Genomic DNA, 15,113 nt, shown 5'->3' with positions numbered 1-15,113 from the left:
TGATGTCATTAGATTTGTAATAGCCATACTGACTGAAACTTGCCATCTCCCATGCTGGGTTATAGAACTCCCATTCTATAACCCAGCATGGCTGCATCCGTTGGTGAAAATGAAAGATCCTTTTCAATCAAAGAAAAATCACTGCTAATAGTGCTGTAGCTGGAAATTCATCCTTATCAGTAGCCGTAATCTGCAGTTGGAGTGAGACATTATTCGTCCCGTTCCTATCTTCCCTTTGAAAAAAAGCAGTTGGATACAGTTGAAGTCATAAAAAGCAGCACGGCAGCCAATCACAGATGGAGATTTCCATAAACAGAGCAACATTGAGCCAATCGGAGGTTTTGGAGCACGTTATAGATCCATCCATGGGTAAATAATACTGAAAGGGGCAAATGAGAAAACAGATTAGTGTGCAACATCAGGCCATTTGGAACCATAAAGATATTTGGGCGAAAATCAGCAACAAAACCTCAAAGCCCCTTTACAGAGATGTGCATAGAGTCACAAAGGTTGCAGGGGTAGCACTCAGAAACGCCATCTCTTTTTTCTCTTCCGTTCCTCTACGGTTCTGGCCATTACTAATCCTGACACAAAGGTGCTTACTGCTGTGTGGCAGATTTGGGAGCAGTGGTGTGAGATAATATTTACATCACAACCAGGGTCCAAGGAACTGAGAGAGCCAGAGGGTTGAATGCACTTCCAACCGAGGGGCAAGTTGTCCAAAAGAGAGCAGTAACTACTGAAAGACTCCGTAAAAGGCTACGGTACTCCAAAATTGTCCTTGAGTCAGACACCTAAACCCCAAACTGCCACGATATGAATACGGTTGGACAAAGAGGCTCCCATGTTTGAATGAATGTAGCGGTGTGAGGCTGAGCATAGGTGAATAAGAGCATGCAAGGATATGGAAACTTATCCGGAGATGTAGCTGTCTTTGGTAACCTGAAGCAACTGTATAACCTTCTCTGAGTTGGGCCAACACTGCCCGAGTCTCTTCGACTAGTTCAGAGGATAGATCCACAAATACAAAAAGTCCGACGCTAAATCTGCACCAATATGACATGGGTTTGTACAAGCGTGTGCGCACACCCACATGCAAATTTTTCTAAACGGCAACCATTTATCAGAAGGAAGGGAGGGGGGGGGGGTGATGAATGTCTTCCAGTGCACAGAGGAAAAGAGGAACAGGGACTCTTTCACTCAATCGAATGAACTCTACCATACATCCCTCTGTGTGCTGAGAAGGGCAGAGCTCCACTTCGACCTACAGTACCTTACCTCAGGAAGAAAAAAAACATCACAAAAGAAAAAGAGGGAAGAGGTCTGTTTTCATTCAGAGCACTCTCTGATATGACAGCCACAATGGAAAGAATATGGCTTTAGAGCAGCATAGCCTATAGGTAACAGCCAGACTGGCAGTGATCCTGGCGACGGTTGTCTCGTTACTTGTCTTCATTTCCTAGTTTGATTTGTGGTGTCAAGCTGTCACAGAGTAGACTGGCATCGCAGCACTCGCTGTCTCTCTTTGCTCTCCCTCAATCTTTTGTCTCTCTCTGTCTACTCTCCTCTAGTCGCCTTCTTCTTCTGGTTAGTTTCTCTTCCTGTCTCTCAAGCCGTTTTCTGTCTAGTCACTTATTTCCCTCCCTTCGCTTGCTATCGCTCACGCTCTGGTCGTTACCTTTCTTATTCATTCTCTATCTGTGTTTCTGTGTTCGCCCTTTTCCTCTCTGGCAAAGGAAGTTGGACCCGTCTGGTCCTAATGAACCCCTGCAGGCTCCCAAAACCCCCACTCTGATTTCCTTAAGTGACTCTGGCAGGGTCTTAAAGGAGCCTTCGGTTGCTCCAAGACGCATTCAATAAAAATGTCAGATGAAAAGATTAGAAACTTCTTTTTACTCGTGCTTTGATTCGGTTCAGCATCAGCATCGGATCAACGCAGCCCAAATATCACTCGGCCAAACAGCAGAATGAGCATGTAGGAGAAGAACATATCAGTCTGTAATTCTTTACAGGACAGCTTTATCCTCATCTGATCACCCAGTTAAACATACAAAGAACAGAGGGTGAGCAGTAAATCATGAACATACATGTTGCTCTCTTATTTTCTGCACCTGGAGATGTGTGACTGAGACACATAAGTAACCTGCCAGTGTGTATGAAGGCAAATAAAGCTTGTACGAGGGAGGGCTGATTATTTATTTTTTAAATGATCCATTTGGTTTGAATTGTCTGTGAACTGAAGCCTGTCTACTGCTCTTTATTGCAGGCCCTACAGTACAGAGAAGTGCAACTAGCACAAACTATTATCAACGTAGCCATCGGCCATTCTGCTCAGAGAGAATCGACTGAATCTCAGTCCGTACACTGACTCAGTATCCAACTCTTGTCTAACAATTTGTCGTTGTTGATTATCCTGGCTCACTCATTGTTGAAAATGTGGGCATCAAACAGTTTTTTGCATGTGCCCCTCTGCTGTGTCACACCAACCCTAATAACATAGCAACAGCAATGGATCAACAACAATCAGCTGCTTTCTTTCCACAACAAATTGCTTCCCCCCCCATCGACATCCATTCTGTGTCTGGAAAACTCGTCAGACAAGTGCAAGGGCTGCACGTGATTAATCGGTTCAGAAAAACGACCCCCTCTTATTATTCCTGGCAGAGTGTAAACAACCACTGCTTTGACAAGCCTCCCATTCTGCCCCGCACACTCGAGGGTATCGGCACAGTTCAACCGCTGTCAGAATGGAGTGTTTGTTGCAGCACAATGGTGGAACGAGAGAGCGAGGCAAGGGAGGGAGAGCATGAGTAGCAGAGCGACAGAAAGACAGACAGCTGGCCGCCATGTTAAGTCACTCTCTTGTTTCAGCCGTCTTATCAATCACTGTTTTGTTCTTTTTGTGGCATTTTTATTGGTCCAGTCGAACACAGGGAAACTCTAGCTGAGCATGCTGAGCTGCTGGTAAAGGTCCTGGGAGTGAGCGGGTCCAGCGCTTAGCTTAGCCACCAGTCGGCCCGACCTGCCTGACTGACTGGCTGGCAGGGTGCAGGGAGTGTTGCTTTTCTTGTTGCTTTTTTAGTTTTTTCTTTCTTTGAAGACACACAGAGGGAGTGTTGCTTTTCTTGTTGCTTTTTTTGTTTTTTCTTTCTTTGAAGACACACAGAGATACAATCTGACACAGCCACGAAAAAGGGTGCTTTGAAGGATCACAGAAAGGTAAAAGTGGACATAGTTATGCAGCCGCACACGCACACCTACTTACAAACATGCGAGAATATCACAACAAAACACACCTCAGGTTCCAGACAGTCAGTCATAAATATGCAAGAGTTAGGGCTGGGCGATATGGCCTAAAAAAAAAATCTCCGATTTTTTTACAAAAAATCCGATTCACGATTTAAATCGATTTTTTTCCCCCAAAATTTTTTGCAGATGACAGAAGCTGTTGAAAACAATTTTTTCTTTTATTTTGTGATGATTTTCCCAAGTAGGTTGATAAAAATAAAGTGCAAACAAAACCTGAACATTGTAGAAAGGTGCCTGTAGTATACAAAAAGTATTTGGTCACTCTTTTGTTTGCCTGAATCATTTAAATATAAAATTAAATTAAACATAACATTAAATGGCATTAAATAGTAGCCTTCCATTGTAAACAACTGTGCAAATGTAACTTTTTACAGTAAGCTTTTCTAACTGAATACACTGATACAAACACAGCATGAAATAAAATGTATATGACCCTTTAACATTCACATTTTCAAAAGTGCAACATCTGATCTAACATCAACATAACATATTTTGCACAGTAAATAAGTGCATGTAAACAAAATCAAGTGCATTCACAACATAACCAACAGTATTAAACAGTAGTGCATGTTTTTTCTAAATATTTTTTGCCAGGAAGACAAGCCTGTCTACTACCTCTGGCTTCAGGCATGCACGGTGGCATGTAACAATGCCCCCCCCCCACACACTGAAAAGCCTCTCAGAGGGGGCACTTGTAGCTGGCACAGAGAGGTATTTCTTTGCTAAAGTACTTAGCCTTGGAAAGTTAAGTTGGTGACGCTTCCACCAGTCAAGTGGATCGGTGTCTGGGTCAACCTGCTGGACCACAGGTCAGTTGTTGCGGAGTAGAATGACATCCCCTCCAGCTCCGCAGAGATCCTTTGGCGTGTACTATTGTACAGCCGAGGCAAGGCAACGTCAGAAAAATGTTTACGGCTTGGTAGCACGTACCTGGGGTCCAAAGCTTTGAGACGGTGAATAAACCCCGGCTTTTCCACGGTGTATATGGGCACCATATCTTTTGCGATATACATCGCGACTGCATCCGTGATGGCTTTCCACCGGCCAGCAGTGAAGCTGCTGGCCGCCATTGTTTTAGTTTGTAAACAATGCGCGCGCACTCTACTACGGGAAAAAGGGGTGGGGGCGATTTTCTCGATTTTCAATAAAACACATCGCCTTAAAGCACACATTCGAATTAATCGATTAAATCGATTTATCGCCCAGCCCTAGCAAGAGTATATATATCTCCCTTTATAGTCTCTAACACACTCAACCACACACACACACACACACTACAGTTCCATATGTCACTCATAAACATGCAATATATAACTTCCCCCTCAATCACATGCATGCACACAAATACACACACACACACACACACACACACACACACACACTGTCACTGCTGCTGCCGTACATGCCTGATGATAAATGACTAAATGTTGGGGTGTGTTTTTCAACTGCCCCACATACGAGGCCCGTGCGCTCCTAATTTGATACTTATTCCATGAAATAGTCATGTTGGGGGAAAATGGATGTGGATAGAGACAGACAGTCCCATACATCATTCTAATTATTCTTTAATAAACCTCGTATAAGCCAAAGAGTGGCTCGTAGGTAACTACTGCCACCTAGGGATCGCAGGGAGAAAGACGCCCCCTCAGAGCTACATTTAAATAAGAATGAAGCAAACTAAGTGCAAAAGATTAATCAAAGGCAAAAGGAGAATGAAAGGTGGAAGGGTGCAAGAGAAACTCTGAAAGATAATTGAGTACATCAAACTGTATGTATTCTCCTCTATCGTTTTTCACACGAGAAAATTCAATCATGAGGGGATGAAATTTGGAGAGCATGGGTAGCAAGTAAATTCCTCCTTAATCACCCTGAATACACAATAACGTTCGACTCGGCTGTTGTAGGGGTTAGAAAACACTTCTCAAATTTCCTGAGGAAATATCTGAAAGGCAGGCTAACCTCTAAATCCTTCTTCTAAAACTCAGAGGAAAACACTTTGAACGGCTACTCTTTTACACTTTCATGGAAAGCTTTTAGAACATAAAATCTTCATCTAATTCTGCACGGATGAAGCAGAATTTCAATCGAAAGCTTTCGTAAGTGTGAGGCACTATTTATTCCGCAGAGGAAATTAACGGTATTTTCAGTCGTTCAGTAATTCATTTGCCGTCTCCGTTCATGTGCGTTGGAGATGTGTAAGAGTTATATCCATGTGTTTGTTTCTACGTGTATGTGTGTACCGTGGCATCTGCTTACACTTGCCAGCACAGATTACTCCCCACAAACACACTCCCAACACAAACACGCACACACACACACACACACACACGTATACACTTGCACTCAAAAGAAAAGGAAGTCTGGATTATGTTGGCTCTGAAGGACGGAGAGGCAAAACCAAACTCATCTTGAAACAATTGGGGGCAAAGCACAGAAAGAGAGGAAAGTTTCAGGAAGGGGTGAAGGAAGGGAAGGAGAGGCGGGGTGAAGAATCACCGCCCTTAGGGGAGCAGTCCAGCTGCAGTCTGTTGTCGTAATGCCCATTCACACACACACACGCACACAAACACACTGAGACGCAAACAAACCAGTGCCACGGTTGACCAAACCATGCCCGCCTCATTAGCTGCCAATCACTCCGCACAAGCCGTCCTAAAGGGGGGGCAGGAGGGGAGAGAGGAAAAGAGATGGAGGAGGAGATGGTAGATAGGTTGCAGCCATCAATAATCAAGCAGCCTAAGCTCCTGTGTCCGATGGCATCTCAGTACCGAACGAAAAACACCGTGAAAGTTGGCACACGAGGTTTCTTCCTCCTCTCTTCAATCCGTTTCATGCTAATTTGGCCTGTTTTGGTGTTTTAAGCGAGATTCCTTCATGCCTCTCTGACTGGATAAAAAGACGTGCTGTAGGCTGGAGTTAGATCAGAATGTCCACACACACACACACACACACACAGACTGTGGCCCTAACGAGCAGGCCGACCAGCCTTTGAGCTGCTGGTACCTGACACTAGATCGACAGACCAGGCACGTTTGTAATTATACGTGCTCACTACAAACATGTGTTTCTTCTTATTTTGAGTTGACAAGTTTAAGCTTCGATTTATTTATTTTTTTCAAAACATATATTTTTGTGTGTGTATGTATTCTTCTTGTCCTCGCCCATCACCCACCAAACCGCAAGTCTTTTTTTTCCCCTATTCCTCACTCCATTTGACATTATTTGTCACGCCGGCTTACAGCACATGAGCCTTGGATAAACTTGATTGAGGAAGGGGGTGCAGGGGTGCCAATGCTGTCCCATTGCTATATTTTCCATTGAGTGAAATGCACTCCTTATGACACACTGGATTTTTAGATGACTGCTGTTCTCTTTCACCCATGTACCCCAATTTTAAGACACCACCAAATACAAGCAGAATTTATGAGCAACGCCTATCATGAGGCAGTTCCTGAGCGAAACCAAATGTGTATTTATTTCTGCATCGATTATGTTTTTCATTGTATTTTTGTTTTGCTGTTATATATTATTTTGCTGTCAAAAGACAAAGAAAACACTCAATGAAGCCCTCAAAGCAAAAGCCTTAGCATTGACAATACAAACCATAGTCTAAGCTGACTGAGTGTGTGTGCTTGTGTGTGTGTGTGTGTGTGTGTATGTGTGTGTGTGTGCGTGTGTGTGAGAAGATCGCGGCTCAATGAAACGCCTTTCCCATACGAGACACAGATGCTGTCTGGGCCGGTTTAATGAAAGTGAACGTCTCGGGTTACGCCATTTGAGCAAGTGTGTGTGTATGTGGGTGTGTGTGTGTGTGCGCGCCTATGTAGTGCTGATGTTTTGAATGTCAATAGGAGGTAAAACCTGTGTTGAAAACTCTGCTGAATTAAGATAAGAATCACACAAAGGCCTGTCTCTCTCTTTTTACCTGCTCTTCTCCACCTTCTATACTTGCTCTGAGCACAATGTGCCCGTTTGATGCCTGGCCTCGGTTTGAGAAGCATCACTCCTGCTTTCTCTGTTTCCCCCCCTGTGACAAGCTATTTAGCAGGTGTGCGCTGGTCTGTGGGTTGTTCCTCTGGAGTGTCCCTGTTCGTTATCAGTATATTTGCAATGATTTCTCTTTGTGCGTGTCTGCTTACAAAGAGTCGCTGTATTGTATCTTGCACAGAGGTTTTCTTGCAAAGGCAAAATAGAGGCGACAACTCGCTTCTAATCACAGGGGTTTGGAGATGCACTATTTTGAATACCTTGTCTTGAAAAAAAAACAGTCCCTACTTCCTAGAGGTGTAATTGGAGGATGTGAGAGGCAATCATGTTGCTTTTCCCTCGCCCAGCTTCCTACACACACACACACACACTCACACACAAAATGGCAGACAAAAATACAAATACAAAAGGGCAGGATTAATGTCATTTGACAGTTTCTTATATATGATACCATTTAGCTTTCAGGTATCCGACTGACTTGGAGTTTACACAGGTTGAACTTTCATTTCCTGGCTGCGAGTTTGCATGTCCAACAACCAACTTTGACGTTTTAAAGAGTAAGAGAGGAAGACATTGTCGGAACAGCAGTCTGGGTAAAGGCCCAACGAGGCATGGCACACATAATTCACAGTGACACCCGTAGGGAAACCTGAGAGCTGAAGTCCACAAATTCAAAACAAACCTGTAAGACCTAGATTGTGTTCCAATTCCATTTTTAAAGTTTTCTAATTCAAGGGGGTGACAGCAATTAAAAAAAATTTGAAATGTTGAAATGCAGTGAAATGCATTTGTGTTGCCACAAAATGCTGCAAAAACTTCTGCTGAAAAATAGAATTTGGACCTGAGGGCTTGCCATACGGTACCGTTTGTGGCAACCAGCCTATGGGCCACACTGTGTCCCTGCAGAATAGGAATGAACGTCGATTAAAAAATAGGGAATAAAGTTATTTTCAGGCTTGACAGCATCCGTAGTGAGGATTTAAGAAGGGGTCTCTATGCTTGCAAGCATCCCCTGACTAATCAGCTGTTTTTTGGATATAAATGATTGTTGCTGTAAATGTTGCGTGAAAGAGAAGCAGGGTTGTATATGTGTGTGTGTGTGCGTGTGTGTGTGCATGTGTGCGTGGGATGTTAATTGATGAGAGTTATAGAGAGCTGCTAGTAGCACAGAGGGGATCATTACTGCTGGAGTGGAACAACTGCATTCACGGCTGTTTACCATGTCTCACACACACACACACACATACATAATATCACAGTGCACTGGCAGTCAAAAGGAACACCATCATCTTGCTCTTTCTTGTACATCCCTTTGTCATATAGTACAACTGCTCAACCACACAAAACGCGTCAGGTAATTATGTCATGTTGGTGAAAAAAACAAACAATTATCCCAGAGGCATTTCCCATCCTTGAGTCAATTTGTGGGAGAGGAGGGGGGAAAAGGGCTTTGGGCTAAAGGATTTAGGTCAAGCCTTAACTGACAGGCTGACATCAGAACGGTGAGACAGAAATCCTGGAGTGGAGTCTAAACTGAAATCCATCTCCTGAGTGACTGACACTTGGAGAGACTGACACTGAGAGAATGAGGGGTGGGTGTCTTGCTAGTGAACTTGCCGTCCTGACCTATATTTTCCTACTCTGCATGTTTGCCTTTGTATGACGAAAAGGGGTCTTTGTCTTGTCTTATATGCAGCTGTGTATGCCTGCATCTCTATTTGTATGCGTGGGTGTGCGTATGAATGCACACATCCATGTAATTGTGTGTTCATTTTTGTGGTTGTGAACCTTTCATTTTACATGAGAGTGTGTCTTCTGGTTGTGTTTGGAGGTGCATAAATACATACTTGAGACTGTGTAGATGTTTGTGTGTGTTTTTGTGCACCGGGAATGAAAATGTGTAAGCAAAATCAGTGTGTGTTTATGCTTTCTGTCAGTGCGGGGCAACTTCTCCCTCTCTCCCGCCGATGCCACATTACTTCAGTTTAGGAGCCGCTGTCACTTTAGTAGCAGCACAGACAGGTGAGACTGCACAGACGGCAGCCGAACACACACATACACACCCTAAAAATATATTTTATCGATCACGGTAAATCCCTTACAATGCTTTCATTATTATTCATTATGTTCAAAGTTCAAAAATATACTGACATACATAATATTGACAAAATATACTACAGTAAAATCAAAACGTTGAAATTAGCAAATGATACTGTCCCTTTAAATGTAGTAAATACACTTCTTATTATGGCAAAAAAAAACGTTTTTGTCAGCAATGGGGAGTAGAAATTACTCGGAAAAATTTAAAACACACTAACGCCGTTTCACACACACACACACCCCTCATAAACACATAAACACACATACGGAGTTGTACCTCCAGTAGCCAGGGTTTGAGTTTGCGATCCAGGATGATGTCAAAGCCCAGGACCTCAAAGCAGACGCTGTCACTCCCTGGTGGCTGGCCGGGGCGACACATGCGATAGGCATGCAAAACGTGGGGTTCAGCCACTATTATGGTCTTCACCACCAGCTCCTGGCAGGATACAAACACAAAGAGATCGAGAATCACCAAGCTGAGCTGAAAAACGCACATCTTACTTTTTTGTTTTGTTTTTGTCACTTGCCTACATCCTGAAAAGCTAGCAGCTGCTAATTTTTTATAGCAGCTGATTAAATGTCCTCTTCAACTGAAAATGGTGCAATTAGAGGTCTGGCTTTAATTGCAGGTTGTGACTGCAGACAAATGCTTGAACCTTTAGGTTCTGGACTAAACTCTAACAATTGAGTGATCATGACACATTCTACACCTGTAATCTACAGACGGTTTTTAAAGAGGTAGGACAACATTCAATTGTTCAAAGATACTCAAAAAAGTATTACTGTCACAGAATCTTTTGGATTTTACTCACACACACAGACTTTCACCAATGTTGGTGGTGGTCCATCTGTGTGGCCAGTGGCTCCCAACCGGTGTTCATGTGTGTGTATACACATATGTTTGCTGGCTGCTACCTGCCGGCCTGCTCCCACTGTGCAACTGGGGTAAACATGCTCACTCTGACACACACACACTCTCTCTCACACTCTGCACAAAGCTTACCCTCACCAGGCAAGCCCCACGCAGTGCTGCTGGCCTGCCATTTGCCCAGTCCAGTCTGCCTGCTGGGTGCAGGAGAGGGGAATGGTGGTCTGGCCCTGGCCTGATAAGGCGGCAGCCCCATCCCTTTTATGTCTGTCGCTCACACACCTCCATCAATCTGTCCATCCATCCACCAGTCTGACCCACAGGCTGCACAGCACAAACACCTGCTCCCACTCATGTCGTTTATGCCCGACGTCCCCAATACTGGCTGGTGTGTACGTGTGTCTTTGTCCCCACCCCCATCACCTCCCTCCTTATCCTGAGGCCCCGGCACTGGCCACTGCCGAGCACTGTGCATGTGTGCCTGTGTTTTGTTAGCTTTGGGCTGAAATGGTTTTATAAGCCTCTTTGAACCATTTTATCCATGTATTTTTGTGTTTTACCGGCATACATTTGTTTATTATTTAAAATATTTTGTGTGTGCGTGTATGAGGCATTTTTATCGTCTCTGTTGTCGTAGCGTGGCTTCTCTTTCTATCTCAGTGTAGTGGAGCCAGCAGTGTGTAGAGTCGTAGATTCAAGTCACATGACCTGGACTTGAGTCACAAAATTGATGACTTTAGACCCCCCCAAAAAAAGACACACAAGTAGACTTGGCTTTAACATAAATTAATCGGGACTTCACTTGGACTACAATCTTTTGTCTTGAAAATTCTTCCCCCAAGCACAAAGATTAAAATGTATGCTATTTTTAAAAACCTGCCACGCATCAATCATTTCCTAAACAGGAACTCTATTCATTCACAGCAAGTCCTCACTTAATTCCCCAGTTCCACTTTCTTAGAACCAATCCAACAGCATCCAATCAAGACGCATGAGAGAACCATGAAGACCTAACGTTGCGTTACCGAGCGGCAGTTGGAGAAAATGATACCAAAGATAATTTCGTTTGCATACTAAACTGCAGCATGCAAAATGTATGGGTCGAAAACTACAGACAAAGACTGTCAATACATTTGGTGAAGAGCACATTGTGACTTGTTTAGGATTTGAAACTCAAAGTTTAGGACTTGGGACTTGACTCAGGACGTTCCTGTCTTGACTTCTTAAGACTTGACGAAGGACTTGAGTGCAAAAACTTGAGATTGCAAAACAATGACTTGTTCCCACCTCTGCAGCAGGATATGTAAACTAGAGGCAGTGGTAGCAGCAGTAGGAAGTAAAGTTTTTCCTCAAGTAAAATTATATATTTTTACGACAAAGGAAAGCATTTCAAACTAAACTGAAAAAATACTGATGTGCTTAAACAGGTTGAAATATGCATTTGAATTTGAGTGACATAAATATGTGTAACCATCAAATGTTTCTGAATGTCCACCACAGACCTACCGGATCAGAGAAGGAGCATCAATGCACTCTAATGGTACCATCAGAGTGATGGTCCTAAGTGTAACTATTTAATTGTCCACTACATGGTCACTCTGACACACACACACAACATCTACACTACGCTTCCCCCTCACCAGTCAAGCCCCACGCAGTGCTGCTGGCCTGCAGTTTTCTCTGTGACACTGCTGGATGCAGGAGAACGCTACGACGGTCTAGCTGTGGCCTCTATAATTAGCATTCGTATTCGGATGCTGCTCTCAAAATTACACCCACAAAAAAAAGCTGTGGCTTTGCTGGTCAAACATTGGACACTCTGCCCCATACAGCACATCAATAATACCTCAATACGAAAGAGATATCAGTGAAACATGGACAAAAAAACCACATACACTATATTCTTAACCACCACAGTCAATCTTTTGGCAAACAAACTCTCTGACTCTCTGACCGTGACCGTTGGCGGGAAGAGTCAGGGCAGCCTGCTTGGTCTGTACAGGAACAAAATGTAAGAGGAAAGATGAAAAGAGAAGGAAAGAGGAGAGTGAGCGGAGAGCATAAATACAGAGTTGAAATAAAACACAGTGTGTGAGTGCAAACGGACAGCACTAACACCAAAGTGGTGCAACTTCTGAGGAAAGAGCAGAGACAAAAATGGTGAGACAGCAAGAGAAGAGGAGGATGGTCTAGCTGAGGCAGAGGGCGACACTCTGATGTGTCACTGAGAGGCAAGCAGGATGTGAGAAAAAAGAAACAGAAGCGAGAATGAAGAGTAGAAAAAAGAACTTTAACGCCCAGACAAAATGGATCACATAGAGAGATTAAAGAAGATAGGAGTGGAGAATGAAGGAAAGGAAACATTACCGAAACAAGAAGTTAAAGCATGAGGTAAAACACTGGCTACAAGACCTACAACAGTTTTAAAAACCACTTTGTTCAACGTGAACATAAAGAAAAGTAAAAGCTGATGGAAAGAAGAAACAAAAGATTGCCTTGAGGAAAGTATAATCACCAATGGGATTTGATTTTGAGGTTGAACGCTTGTAGCATGAGAACAGACAGTGGAACACAGAACAATCACTGAGGGACCATGCACCCCAAATGAATACGGACAGAGGGACAAAAAGTCACGGTCAAGAAGAATGAAATAGAAAAGGACATGAACGGAACCGGGGCAAAAGAAACGGGTAGAAACGAAAGGTGTAACGACAAGAGTACTAACGGAAAGACAAAGGAGCATATGATGGGATGGATGGGTAAAAGGTTTTCAAAAAAAGTGAATGAATCAGGAATAGGATGTAAAAGAATCGTCCAGAGAGACTTTGATGAAAGAAAATGTACGAGGTAAAGGTTGAGCTGAGAGTAGGGCCGGATAGAGAACAGCTCATCCTCCTGGAATGATGTTTTCACCGAGCTCATCCTGGAGTTAAACAAAGCTCGGAAGCTCACTGAATTACTGCCATAACAAATCATATCAAACCTTTTGCTGGTCCGCTCGTGTTCTTTGTGCGACGTGTGTTGGTTAGTAGAAAGAGCATGTGTATATATGAGTGTACGCTTACACAGATTGCACTTGGGAACGCATGCACACATTGTTTGCATTTGTGGAAGTACACATCCGCCACGATGTGTCTGCGTGTATCTGTGTTTTTGTGTTTGTGTCTGCTTGGGTGGACTACCCACGTACAGAGACGTCTCCCCAGAACTTGGCCACGTCGTAGTCGTTGGCGCGGAGGAACTCGGTGAACCAACTGATGGACCTCTTGCTGCCTTTGTCCACGGTCTCGTCTCGCTCGAAGTTCTCATTGTGTTTGTTGACTGAGTAGTTGGTCAGATGCATGTAGAGCTGGCTCTGTGGAGACGAAGGTGAGTTAGGAGGGTTGCGCGTCAACACGTGCGTGTTCACACCTGTCTCTAGCTGTCGATTTCTAGCTTCATTTCATTCGATAGCCGTGCAATAACTTCATGCGATAGCTCTTACATCAGAACACAGATTTGAGGAAAAATAGGCACGATTTTAGAGGCTGAATGGACATACTACCATCATCAAAATGATGAAACTAAATATTGAATTAAAAAATATAGGATGTCTACAATTTGACCAGATGTGGTAGATTGTGTAGTCAAAGGTCTGTGGTCTTTATATGAGCTCTGACATACAAAATCAAATGGCAGAGCAACAGCAGATTGCATTTGCACCAGATGGCATGTTTTGTTCATTGTCGCATAAAAAAAACTATTCTATTATTTCCCCTGAATTCCTTCATTTACAGAAGTTAGGCTCGTGTTCACCTGCTTCCTGCTCAAAGTTAGATGCTTTCATAGCTGAGAGTTGTCCAGTTCAACTACTATCTAATACTAATGGCTACAAATTACTCCACTGAAGTAAGTGCAATAGTAGATAGAATGAAATGTTATTTTAATACATGGAGCATAAACTGTATATTGTACTTAAATAGCTGTGGTGCCTGTGCAAGTGCTCTTTAGTGTAATTATACCTTTGTCAGTGATGATAATCGTCTCAGCAAACAACATCCTCGAGGGTGTTCACGCTTTTATCCCCACAGTGCACATACCCACAATGTAATGTAAAACATTTCCTCATAAGTAATAAGGACATGAATAAAGGAAAAAACAAAAGCATCACAAACGTGTCCCTTGGCAACAACTAAAGATGGTACGAAATGGTGCAGTCGGAAAAATAAAGAACAGCTCGCTGTGCTATATGGGAATTACCAATGCTCTATTCTAAAAATGGTTCCTTCTGCCCTTATGGGAGAGACAGATAATGAGTGCAACAGCAGAGCATGCTTACAATCATAGATCACCAAGATCTCAAGCACTGAAGCCATAGTGCCCCATAGTTCCAACAGAGCAAGGCTAAAAACGAACTTGTTGATTATAACTAGCGATTGTGTAACCCTTGTGCTATCCGTCTCTTTAAACACCATCCCTCACAGTTGAAGACAATACATCCTTGTCCTTAGCCTCAAAGGTAATAACGCTGTGACCGGAGGCCACTCCAGCCCATGATGGCTGTCTGGCAGCCACTCTCTGTGGGATTGAACATCCATCTCCGTGGCACGACTCACTCCATCATGTCTCACAGACCGGGTAAGACAATACACATTTCTGTCACAGGAGGGGTCCAGCATGTCTATGTGAGCGTGTGTTCACATTGTAGATCAGCATCGCACTTGATAGGAAGCTGTGTGTGTGTGTGAGTGTGTGTGTGCGTGTGCATCTCATCATCAGCAACAGACTGTGCTTCAGCAGGTGCAGAACCTCAAGGCAAATATGAGCGGCTTGATATTACAGGAGACATCTGGCATGTGGACATTTACAC

At 43.5% G+C, this 15,113-nt stretch overlaps 1 protein-coding gene across 1 annotated transcript in view; it reads right to left on the bottom strand.

Annotated features, from left to right (window-relative positions):
* The window catches only part of ttll7 (tubulin tyrosine ligase-like family, member 7), a gene marked incomplete at both ends in the record, with an annotated part of 63,219 nt that overhangs the window by 38,272 nt on the left and 9,834 nt on the right, over positions 1–15,113 (bottom strand). Inside the window, 2 exons of the mRNA XM_079266558.1 lie at positions 9,674–9,832; positions 13,455–13,619. Of these exons, the coding sequence (XP_079122684.1) occupies positions 9,674–9,832; positions 13,455–13,619 (324 nt within the window). The remainder of the gene's footprint in view (positions 1–9,673; positions 9,833–13,454; positions 13,620–15,113) is intronic.

The sequence above is a fragment of the Melanostigma gelatinosum genome, assembly GCF_949748355.1.
Source record: "Melanostigma gelatinosum genome assembly, chromosome: 4".
NCBI classification, from domain to species: Eukaryota; Metazoa; Chordata; class Actinopteri; order Perciformes; family Zoarcidae; genus Melanostigma; species Melanostigma gelatinosum.
Note: the sequence above shows the minus strand (reverse complement) of the source record. Positions and strands in the feature narration are given on the sequence as shown.